This window comes from Ictidomys tridecemlineatus, chromosome 4 (genome assembly GCF_052094955.1).
Source record: "Ictidomys tridecemlineatus isolate mIctTri1 chromosome 4, mIctTri1.hap1, whole genome shotgun sequence".
NCBI lineage: Eukaryota > Metazoa > Chordata > Mammalia > Rodentia > Sciuridae > Ictidomys > Ictidomys tridecemlineatus.
Window position 1 is genome coordinate 210,165,855 of NC_135480.1, and position 12,387 is coordinate 210,178,241.

Consider the following 12,387-nt stretch of genomic DNA (forward strand, 5'->3'; position numbering starts at 1 on the left):
AATAGTGTTTGAAACATTGGCCCACCTTTTAATTTCAGCTTTAACTGTCTCACAAGACAGGACAGGCTGGGTAGCTGGATCCCATTGGAAGCAACCAACCCTGCAGCTGCTAGCCAGACTTGAGGGTCTTCCTGGCAGCTTCCACCCTCTGCCCTTCCTCTTTCAGAGGGGCCAGTTTCTGCTTTCTAGAGTACCCTGCCCCTGGCCAGGGGAGGCAGGAACCACTCCATATCAGCCTCTTCTCTATTAGTGATAAGTGCTGTTGCCATTAGCAGCCTTCTTTGCCCTGATTGTCATTTAGTTTATTTCCTCGTTTTCCCCAATTCTTTCTTTCTTCAGCTAATAAGTGGGCTCTTTGGACTATGGTGATAGGTGAATAATACTCTATGTGATAACTAAATCATTATTGAAGGCTTCCAAATTTAATTTTCTGTGGTGGTATTCTTAAAACCAAGTGAGGAACACAAGGTCTCAACGTGTAGTGGATGTTTCTTTGTGTGGAAACCAAAAGATTTGGGAGTGGCTGATGATGATGCAGCCTCTCCTGTTGACCATGGACATGGGCCCAAGAACATGGATTGACACATTTTTCTTGGGACCTGGCAGGTGGCGGGCAGTGGGAGAGGCACAGGTGGCTCCTGGTGCTATTCGGGGGTGGGTGTCAAGGGGCTTCCTGCACTTCCTGCTGAGAGCACTGCTGTGAGCCATGCTGCTTCTGCTCCCATGCGTGAGGTCCTGTGAAGATGAGCTGCTCTCTGGATAGCCCCTGGAAAGTCAGGGTTGCCCTGGCTGACATGTGTCTATGTGACTTAGGGCTGGCTAGCGGTCCGGACATGCTCGAGACAGATGGCCTCCAGGAAGTGCCTCTCTGCAGCTGCCGGATGGAGACCCCCAAGAGCCGCGAGATCACCACCCTGGCCAACAACCAGTGCATGGCTACCGAAAGTGTGGACCACCAAGTAAGCAAGTTTATTTTCACTACAAAGCAATGTTGGTCTGTCATGCCCCAGAAAGTACAGAGCTCCCATTAAATTCCAGATTGTGGCTCCCAGTTGGTGTCATTGGGAAGTGCGGTTCGAAATCTCTCTAGTAGATCCTGGGAGTTAGTACAGGACCATGCAGGCCCAGAGTTTGTTAAAAAGGGGGTTGGTAGGCGCACTGAATAAAAGTGGCTTCTTTTGGGCCTTTGTGGGGGGGGTCTTTCCTACTGTGCTGCGATTTCATATGTGAGCAGGTAGAGGCAGGAGAATCACACCAGCAGGATATCCTGCTGCCCAGGATAGTGGCTCCTGGCAAGACAGGTTAAGACAGACAATTTTGTGAAATTGAGTTACTTCCCCCCTGCCATCTATGACTCAGACACTGAGAGGGTTTCACTGTCGCTTTCTCCCTTGCTCCGTCCAGAAGAGAAGAGGAAGAACAGGCAGTGCGGAGAGGGAAAGCCTTTTCTGAGAATTTCTCCACAGCTGTTTGGCAAGATTTCTTTCAGCCCGTGGAGCCACTTAGCAGTGGGTGGCTGTGGGGAAGGGCTGAGCAGAGAGCTTGTTGGCATGAGGCCAGGAGAGGTCCCCTGTCCCAGGCCTATGCCTTCTAGGGGATGGATGGGGTCAGACGTGGTGCCTTGGTCCTGTCTTCTAGCCCTCTTCTTTGGAGCTTCTCTCATTGGCTGAAGTTTTGAGTCTTAGCTGTAAGTTTTAGAAATGAATGAAGTGTTGATAGCAAAGCAGCTCATAGCATGTCTCTATGCAGGGTGCTGCCTGAGCCATTCCATGTGTAGGGCCTGCGATCTCCTTGTGCTCACAGATCAGGGCACAGAGGCCAGGCAGCTCCCTGTCCAGGTCCCTGGCTCCAGGGAAAGAGCAGCAGGAATGGGCCTGTTCAGAGGCCAGCCAGTGTTGCCCCATGTTGTGAGGGGCCAGCATTGGCTGAGCTGTTGGAAACTCACTTGGTGGTCCTTTCCTGGCTCCTCTGCATATAGCCAAAGTTCCTGGTCCATGGATCTCGCTGGTTCTTGCTTCTGGCTGATCTCGCTTCTCTAGAAAGGTGCTGTTTCTGCTGATGCTTCTAGCCCTGGAACCACATGAAAACCCCTGGGTTACGGAGGATATCACAAACATGTCCTGGTGCCAGAGCTGGTCTTCTTTTGGTTAGTGTCCTCCTCCAAGTTCTTAGTTTGTGTCTTGCCAGAGGAAGAGACCAGCGCTTGTTGGCTTCTCCCAGGCTGTGGCGGCTCTGCAGCTCCTCACAGGTGCAACTTGCCACGTTTTTGACATGCTCGAACTCTTTAGAGCCCTTAACTGCATTATAAGAGGAGCTTTCTACAGTGAGAAGGTGATGTGGCTCAGCCCAGGCCCTCGCTTGCTTCTGCCTCCACCAGCAGAACGGCGGATTTTCCTTCATTGTCCTGCTGTGGGAAGTTTTTACTACAGCCCACTTTTCCCTCGTCTGCTAGGCTAGTTTCATACCAGATGGGCAGGATGCCTGGCTACGTCTTTCTTCTCAGAGGAAGGCACTGGGCTCCGACAGCCTCTGGTGGTGTGCAGTGGGCTTGGTTTGCCGCCCCTCCCTTCTCCCTTTAGCATCTTATGAACTTATGGTCTTTTCTGCGTTTGATGTAAAATTAGATCTAGAAAACTACAAAGCAAATGTCGGGTTTAGCCAGTTCATCTCAGGTGAGTTCTGGAAGCACCATCAAAATCAAGGTCAAGAAATGAACTTGACTCTCTCCCCACCCACCCAGGCTGTCAGACCCTCAAGGTTCCTGCCTTCTGGACCTGTGAATCCCACACTCAGATCATAGTTCAGTAGGTCCCTCTGTATTTTTTGGCAAAACTGCAGCTTGATAAGGAGATGGAACAGATTTAGCTCAATCCCTTTGCATGACCATGGAGGTATTGGCCCAAGACCAGGCCTCATATAGTTGCTTGTCTCCCTTTCTCTGGTGTTAGCAGCTGTTGATGCCTGATGCCTGTGTTTTTGATGTGTGGGAGGTTTCAGAATGGTGCTCTCCTGAATCTGTGGGTTATCTTGCATTTATTGGCTGAAATGTCTCTGCTGCCTCTTTACCCAGCAGCACCTCCCAAAGGCAAGACAGGCCTTTTGTTTGCCAGTCCTTGAGGTACTGAATTGTTTTCTATCAGCTTCTAAAGTTGACCAGTTCTTCCTTTTGTAACATCATTATGAACTCATGAATTTAGTAATGTTTGATGGGTGTAATTCTTTGTGTTATTGTTGAAGTTCAGATAGCTCCACGTTAACCCATATTGGATCCTCTTCCTGTTGATGGGGCAGGGTCTGTGAGGTCAGAACTGTTTTCCTTGATGACACTAAGAGGCTATATGTCTTGTCTTGTGTGTTGTACTATGTCCCCCCATTCCACCCCCCCACCCCCTTGTTGGGATCAAATCCAAGGATGCTCTGCCACTGAGCTACGTCCTCAGCAACTTCCAATGTCATTGAATCATGCAGGGTAAAAGATTGGTTCCAAGTATGAGCAACTAGAAGTGCATTGGTCATGGAGAAATTCCATCTTGCAATAGATCCTTAAGAAACCATCACTTATGGAAAGATTATCCACAGTTATCTGCTCTGTGACTGCAGAAGCAGATATGAGACTCCCTCATCTTTTTTTTTTTTTTTTTTTGAGAGAGAGAGAGAGAATTTTAATATTTAGTTAGTTAGTTTTCAGCGGACACAACATGTTTGTTTGTATGTGGTGCTGAGGATCGAACCCGGGCCGCACGCATGCCAGGCTACAGCTTTAGCCACATCCGCAGCCCAAAATCCCTCATCTTTTATTATTTAAACTAGATATTAAAGAATTTTGCAAATAATAGAAGACAATGATACTCCTTACAAATTTGTGATGTTTGGGAGGGCAGAGTGTGTGTGGTAAAGCATCTCCTTAGCATGTGCAAGGCCCTGAGTTTTGTCCTGGGCCCTTCAAAATAAATTTTTAAACAATGCTTCAGGAAACAGTTTTATATTAAAATGTGTTCTTTATATTAATATGATAAGTTTATTGTTTTTTCTTTATTTATTTTAGTGGTACTAGAGATTGAACCTGGGGCAACCTATCAGTGAGCTACATCCTCAGACCTTTTCAGTTTTGATTTTGAAATGAGGTCACAATAAGTTGCCCAGGTTAGTTGTCTTCCGTGAAAGGTGTTGATCTTCTTTTGTGCTAAGTCTATCTCAGCATTGGCCAGAAGCTGATCCTCTTGTATAACTCCTCTCTCTCTTGACTGTTTTTCACTCAGGTGTGTGGAAGCATAATTTGCATATGGTAGAAGTCAAAAGAGTTACTGATGCTCAAAAAGTTTTGTGTTTTGGAGCATTTGGGCTCGAGATTGGGGATACTCAGATGACTGTATTGAACTCTTTGTTATTATGTATTTATTTCATTTACATTGGCTTCTTTTAGATTCCCAGGCTGAAATCCAGCATTTGGGTCCCCCAGATCTTTCTTTGATGATTGTTTCTTCGCTTGACAGTGGGTTCAAACTTTAGCATTGTTGATCTTTTGGGTCAAATAATTCTTTGTCATGGGGAGGTGCTTCCTGTTGGATGTTGAATGTTTAACAGCATCTCTGGTCTCCATCTATCAGGTGCAGTTAATTTCCCTAGCTATAATCACAAATGTCCCCACAAATTGTCAAATGTTGTTGGGAGTTTGGATGTGCAAAATTGCCCCCATAGAGGATCACTATTCCAGAGTCACCTTATTGAGTTGGGTGCTGTGCTGGCAGATAGTCCTGTGGGTTTATATTTTACCTTGAGCTCACCGTCTTCCCCAAGTCAAGGAGGCGTCTTCTGGCCTGTGCCTGCCCCATACCTGTGAGCACCATTGAGTGCTGGTTTCCAGGGCTGTGGCCCCTGGACTTTGTCCCTTTGCAGCTATGTTGGCCTTTGGCAACCCAACTGGGACATCGGTGAGTTGTGACCTGCGTCACTTCTTTCCGTGTTTTCTGCTGGAAAGCTGGGACTCATGGTCAGCCCCAACCTGGAGGGTAGCCCCACTTTTGGTTCTTTGGGTGGCCCCAGGCTCTCTGGGGAGTTGGGGCACTGCCTGTCCTAGGAGAATGGCATCAGGCAGAACTGTCAGCACCCTGGCTGGAAGCATCTTTGCCTCTTCAACTTTTAGGACAGAGAAGTGCATCTGTTCTGAACCTCCTCACACTTCCCCCCAGAATGACCACTGCCTTCTGACCACAGAGATGGCCGTTGCCCTTTGCATGATGGGTAGGGTGGGGGTGGGGGAAGCAGGACAACTCTGGTGTCTGTCTCAGAATGGCAGTGCGTTTAAGGCGTGCCCCCAGACAACCTCTGGTCTCCTGGTTTCTCCTAGTGTTTTCCCCCTACCGAAAGACGTGCTTTCTCCTCTCGTTCCTTGCCTTCCCATGTGGCACTGCCTCGGTCCCCCTTCTTGCTATGCTCTGGGCCTGCCTCAGTCTGGGCTGTCTGTGATCTGGTTTAGCAGCACCTGGGATGCTGAATTGTTCATAGCAGAGCAGGTGGGATGCCTAATTCCATTTCCTTTCTGGAACCACTTAAAATATATCTCCCCTCAGAGTTAAGAATACCATGTGTTCCATTTTTTGTTTTCTATGTACTTTCTGTAAACTCACCTCTAACTGATGGGGGTTGGTGTCTTTGTGAGTCTCTTCAGACCCGTCTCATCTCTCTCCTGCGGGGGCACACGTGTCTGGCTCCCTCTTAGTGGCATTACCTTGAGTCCCTTCTTGAGAGAGTACTTGGGAGAGAATGTTTTGAAACTTTGCATTCTCAGAATGTTCTGTCTCGTGTAGTGGACAGTTTGCCCTCTTATTCCAGCCCCAGAGTAGATGTCATCTCTGTATTGAGGGTGTGCCAGTGCCTCTTGCACACAAGCCCCCTCAGCACCATGTCTGTGCCACCTTGTCCAGGTTTTAGCTGTTGACCTCAGCCTTCATCTTTCCTCAGCTTGCTCGGGAGAGCCCTGTGCTGCATGGTACCATCTCTTCGAGAGCCTAGATGCTAGGTACACTATCCAGGGCTTTCCTGCCCTTGCTGCACCTGGTTGCACCTGCTTGGGCCGTGGTACAGGAGGAAGGTTCTTGCCTCTGGACATACCTGGCTGTGCTGCTAGGCAAGTCGCTGTAAGCCAGTGGAGTCCAAGGTAGACTCAGGCTTTCACCTTGGCCTGGAGGTGGCCTAGATCCCACTGCCAGGCTTCAGGGGCTTAGGGGATAGAGAGGACCCTGAGGAAGAGAGCCTGTGGGAGTAGCTGTCCAAAATCTGTCCAGGTTCTTCAATAGGTGAATAACAGGAGCAGAAGCAAAGGAGAGGCAACCCTGCAGAGGATTAGGGGACCAGCAGGTGCCCTGTGCTCAGCTTGTGTGTCTTGATGGACCAGTGTGAAAGCTTTTGAACCTGGGTCTCACTGCTCTGAGGATTTCATTACTGCTGTTTTGGGGTTGAGGATGGCCTTAAGGTTATGTTAAATATGGCTTATTAGCAGTACATCTGAAATATTTAAGAGCAAAATGGTTTGATTTCACCCATGAATGCACCAGCCCGTATTTCCTGAGCAGAAGTGTCATGGGGATGCAGCTCAAATGAGAGCAGAGTATGCTAGTGATTCTTGAAATTAGGTACTGCCCTTGTGGGCATTGTTCTTTGCTCTGTGTTCTTGAAACTTCTGAACAGAATGTTTAGTGAAACAGCGAAGCCCTCTACAGCTGCAGGAAGGCCTAGGTGATGGCAGGTGTGTTGAGGCCTGGGTGCCTGGTGTTCTCTTCCTGAAGTGGGTGGTGCCAGGCCTTCAGTCCCAGTATTCTGTCTGCCCTTGTCTCTGCCCAGAGGCAGGCAGGTTTGAGTCTGTTTTGCCAACTCAGTGCCTGATTGCCCAGTTGCTTTCCATCCTTCCCAGTGCTTGCCCTGTGCTGCTGCTCTACCACACATTCCTGGGGAGCCTTCTGGGGCTGCTTTGAGTGCTGATGTGCCCCTGCCTCGCTCACCTACTTTTTCTTTTGTACCTCTGTTTTGCATCCCTGACTAGGTTCCACTGTCGTTCCTTTGAAGTCCTCTTTCTAAAACACCACCCTGTTTGCATTCTGCCAAGTCAGCAGGACCCTCTACCCCAACTTATTTCAGCAGCCGGGTAGAATCATGCATTTTATCATTTTCATGACTATGAATAAGTTGTACTTATTATAAAACTTCAGACATGCACAAAGAAGGAAGTATAAATTTGCCTCTGACTCCAGAATTGAGGTTCTTACTATTTTTGTGTGTCCTTCTAGACTTGGTTGTGTATATACCACATCAAGTTTCTTTTTCCAAATGACTTGCTTTTTCCTTTAATGTATTGCAAATAGTTTTCCAAATTGGCAGGTGTGAACAGTCTGCACCTAGCAGGTCTTGACCAGGGCTCAGAGTGGGTCATTTGGTGTTGTCAGGGAGTGGATGGCTTTTTTAGGATGTATAGGCCCTGTTTCTTCCCCTTCCATTTTTTGTTGAATGCATATAGGGTAATGCCCATACTATCTTAACAAAACAAAACACCTCCCTAGTGATGCTTACACAATTCTGGGTGAAGCCCCTTGCTGGTCTGGCAGGTCATGTGTACCACCTGGGAATGTCCTGCCCCTGTGGAGGGACCTGTGTTGTTCCTGCTTTTCTCTTGTTGCAAGCTCGTATCTGGAGACAGGTTGAAAGACCGGTGGCATCCAGCAGAGTGAAAGAATGCTGGAGGCTGTTATGTCACATTTCTTTGATCACCAGGATATTCGAACATTGTCTCATTTGTTTTGGGAGCACTTGTAGTAGTTTGTGAATTGCCACTGTTTCTTTTGTTGGGCTATTTTTACTTTCTTACTGGCTCCCAAAAGCTTTACATGTTAACCAGCAGCACCCTTTGTCTGTGTGGCAAACAGCTACCTGCTGTCTGGTGCCTGGCAGCACATAGTCTTTCAGGTGTCCTCACCTCAGAGTTGCCTTTGCTTTCCTCCAGGATTGTCCCTGAGTCTAGCCTTTCAGGACCTCCAGGGCCCACACCCCTCAGGTAGACCAGAGGACATTTCTTCCAGCTATCTCACACCTCGGCTCTGACCCTGTTGTGTAGGCTCCTCCCACTGGTCTGGTCTACTCAGGAGTTGGTCATGTCGTTTCCTACAGCTCACCATAATGTTCTGTGCCATCCTTTTCTCCTCTCACCCTGATAATGTCCTAATTTCTGCTTGAGTGAAGCTGCTGGTCCCCTCAGTGTGGTCCCTTGGCTGCTGCCTTCCACAGGCGGTGCAGAAAACGAGACTTCCTTTCTTAGGTTCCCAGTGCTGGCAGGTGTGCAGCGAGTGCTGCTATGTGTGTTCCCAGTCGAGACCTGCCTTGCACTGCCCATGGCTTCTATAGTCAGCTCGAACTTGCTGAACACCACCTCTATATCAGGCACTTGCCAGGGCCTGGCAGGTGGGGATGCTGTTTTTTCACAACTCTGTCACTAACCCCTGGTCTTGTCTGATTGCAGTTGGGCCGGTGCACGAACAGTGTGGTCAAGTATGAGCTGATGCGACCGTCCAACAAGGCGCCACTCTTGGTGCTGTGTGAGGACCATCGAGGCCGCATGGTGAAGCACCAATGCTGTCCTGGCTGCGGCTACTTCTGCACAGCGGTAAGAGCCCAGCCCACCTGGTGGGCCTTTCATGTCCTCTAGAAACTCATCCCAGTGACTTGTCCCAAGTCTGGGGCCCACCCTGAGTAGGTCTTCAGCGAGACAAGGTCTCACTGAGTTGCTGAGGCTGACTTTGAACTTGCGATCCTCCTGCCTCAGCTTCCTAAGTTGCTGGGTTTATAGGCGTGCACCACTGCTCCCAGTTAGACATGCCCTTAGACATGCTCAGTCCTGCCTGTGGAGCATCCTCTGCTCCCTGCACTGTGAACTCCTGAGTTAGACGGGAGACACATCTTCCCTCTCCTGCACCTTCCTGTTGTGGCTAGGATCTTGTCTTCATTGACTCCCTCAGATATCTCCTCACCAGTGCCCAAGACCCCCCGAACAGGTTCCTTCCCCATGGAGCCCTGGTGGGCAGCACTTGCCTTTTCGTCTAGCCTCACGCTTCTGCAAATATCTGCTGCTCCTTTGTGAACCTGGCCAGGAGCTTCCACTCCAGGTCTTAGCTTGGATTCCACACCTTATATCCTACCTTATCTTCCAGCACCCTTTTTGTTCTGCCAAGGAGAGCCGCTTCTCTACATCTTCTTGTCTAGCGGTTTTGTTTGTTTGTTTTGGTTTTTTTTTTTTCTTTTTCTTTTTTTTTTTTCTTTTTCTTTTTTAAAGAGAGAGTGAGAGGGGAGAGAGAGAGAGAGAATTTTTAATCTTTATTTTTTAGTTCTCGGCGGACACAACATCTTTGTTGGTATGTGGTGCTGAGGATTGAACCCGGGCCGCACGCATGCCAGGCGAGCGCGCTACCGCTTGAGCCACATCCCCAGCCCCCTTGTTTTGGTTTTTTTAATATTTATTTTTTAGGTGTAGTTGGACACAATCCTTTTTTAAAATTAATTAATTATTTTTTTTAATGTGGTGTTGAGGTCTTGCACATGCTAGGCGAGCACTCTATCTCTGAGATAAAACCCCAGCCCTTCTTATCTAGCTTTTTACAAGAGTGGCCATTCTCATGGTGCTTGTTTGCACAGTACTCACTGAAATGCCAGCGGTGTCTCCTTCACTCTGTGACCCAAGACTCTTGTACCGTCTGCTCTGCAGAACATGGGCCCTCTGAAATCCTCCTGGACCATATCTCTTATGAAGTCTCTTGCTTGGCTAGAGAATCTGAACAACGATGGTTACTGGGGGGCTGGGGGCACCGAGGTGACCTCTGTGGCTTCTGTTCTCTGTGGAAATTGCTGGCAGATGTGAGCGCTCTAAGCAGACACACTGTTCTTGCTTCTCAGCAGCATGGGGCTAGGACTAAGGGCCTACCTGGTTCACCTGCTTGCCCTATCTGCCTGGCTCAGTAGAGCTATTTTTTTGAATGTTAGCTCCAGTTTTTTCAAAGAGTGACTTTTGTCTTCCTATCTTTAGGGTAATTTCATGGAATGTCAGCCCGAGAGCACCATCTCTCATCGTTTCCACAAGGACTGTGCCTCTCGAGTCAACAATGCCAGCTATTGTCCCCACTGTGGGGAGGACACCTCCAAGGCCAAAGAGGTGACCATAGCGAAAGCAGACACGACATCCACAGTGACCCTGGCCCCTGGGCAGGAAAAGAGCCTGGTCACCGAGGGCAGGGCTGACACGACCACGGGCAGGTACTTGACCAAGTGACTCTGACTGGATTCTCTGGACCGAGCCCCTGTTGGGTCCCTCTAGTTATTGGTTTCTCCTGCTTTATGCCGAAGTCTTGGCCTACCTTTTTTTTTTTTTTAAATGGTACTGGGTATTGAACTTAGGGGTGTCTGCCTCTGAACCACATCCCTAGCCCTTCACTATTTTTTATTTTGAGACAGGGTCTCACTAAGTTACCCTTGCTGGCCTGGAACTTGCCTCCTCCTGTTCCAGCCTCCTGAGGCACTAGGATTACAGGCACTCCACCCATCTTAATCTCAGCCAGCTCTGATGCTTATTGTGATTTTTGACATTTAAGAAACAGCTGACATTAATTTATTGCCATTTATATATGGGTCTCTTTTAGGTTTTGTAGATTCAGTTGCCTGTTTTCATGCTACTTGATGGATGTGGCTTTGTGAGTTCTGTCACCAGCACAGTCCCTGCAGTGATTATTTGATAAGCCTAAAGCATCCATCAGCTGTTGCAGGCTCTTCCTGCTACCCTCTTTTTTTTTTTTTTTTTGGTACTGGGGATTGAATCCAGGGCCACTTAACCATTGAGCTACATGCCCAGGCCTCCCTTCCCTCTGTCCCCCAGTCCTGCTTTTTTGGCGGTGCTGGGGATTAGAACTAAGCTATATCCCCAAACCTCTGCCTCCCCTTTTTGTTTAAAATTTTGAGACAGGGTCTCACTGAGTTGCTGAGGCTCTCTTTGAACTTTCGATCCTCCGGCCTCAGCTTCCCAAGTTGCTGGGTTTATAGGCGTGCACCACTGCTCCCAGTTCCACTACACTCTTCATGGCAGGGTAGAAGCCTTTCTGGAGACAGGAGAACAGTCTGGAACAGTATTCACAGAGACTCATAACATCACTTTCCTGAAGGAGTCCATTGGAAGTGGCTAAAACTGTTTAGAGTTGATGTTGTCAGCAAAAGAAAAGCATAGTTGCAGCAGCCAGTTCTCCCTCCAACCATAGCCTGGTAGTAAGGGAGGTGATGCAGAGACCCTTCCAGAGTGGCAGCCATACCCACAGGCCACCCAGAAAAAAGGGGAAAGCAGAGTTTAAGAAGTTTCATGCTGATAGAAGGAAAATTAAGACTTAATGGAAGATCTTTTAAAGGACACAAATTATGAACTCTCCAAACTAAAGATTAGAGAAATAACGACTCAGTGGGTTTCTGTCTGCTGGGGAGGGCAGCAGGTGGGATAAGTGTGACTCAGGAGCCTCACCCCTCACTTGAGTGGGGTTCTGAATTCAGGGCTGTCACATTCTGGACAAAGCAGGTAGCAGGTGATCTGGCCATTGTCTCTACTGGAGAAGCAGCTTGTGGGACAGGTGGAAGCAGGGTATTTTGTGTTTTCATTGATTTTTCATGAGAAGAGGTTTTCGAATGCCAAAACCGATGTTTCACTAATTTCCTCCCCCTGAAGCACTGCTGGAGCCCCACTCTCTGAGGACGACAAGCCGCAGAGTGCAGCTCCCCACGTGCCTGAGGGCTTCGATCCCACCGGGCCGGTGGGGCTGGCGAGGCCGACCTCTGGCCTTTCCCAGGGACCTGGGAAGGAAACCTTGGAAAGTGCTCTGATCGCTCTGGACTCGGAAAAGTAAGAGCTGATTTTGGAGATGATCACTGTGCTATGTCCTGGGGCGGGGGGTCGGGGGTCACTATGCTTTCCAGCTGTTTGAGTGACACCGTTGATCAGAACAACTCTTGTGTTTTTATACTGTTTGGGGAAACCATTGCAATTGTGGTCCTGGGGAGGCCCTTGAAGTCCTAAGTGAGGACAGTCAAAAGACACTAGAGACCCACTCCCTAGGTATGCCGCCCACAGACCACTGACAAAAACACCATCCCGGAGCCCACTCCCAGCTGTGCAGGCTTTCCTAACAGCTCCATACCCCATATACCCAGATACCTGCAAGCACTTCTGGCCGACAGGATGCCCAGGTCCTCCCTTCGGTGGGACAACCTCACCTTCCTTCAGGAGGAAGAGCAGCATGTTTATTCTTCCATGAATAGAAAAATCCTGGTGCTGACAAAGTCCTAGTGTACCTCTTCCTCACCTGGGTGGGCCTCCCT

General features: G+C 48.8%; 1 protein-coding gene across 7 annotated transcripts in view; it reads left to right on the forward strand.

The window, feature by feature from the left end:
• Ehmt1 (euchromatic histone lysine methyltransferase 1) overlaps window positions 1-12,387 on the forward strand; it is a 157,903-nt gene that overhangs the window by 98,631 nt on the left and 46,885 nt on the right. For all 7 annotated transcript variants that reach the window (XM_078048823.1, XM_078048821.1, XM_078048822.1 and 4 more), the window contains 4 exons: window positions 814-959; window positions 8,507-8,650; window positions 10,064-10,290; window positions 11,738-11,911. In XM_078048823.1, the coding sequence (XP_077904949.1) occupies window positions 814-959; window positions 8,507-8,650; window positions 10,064-10,290; window positions 11,738-11,911 (691 nt within the window). The remainder of the gene's footprint in view (window positions 1-813; window positions 960-8,506; window positions 8,651-10,063; window positions 10,291-11,737; window positions 11,912-12,387) is intronic.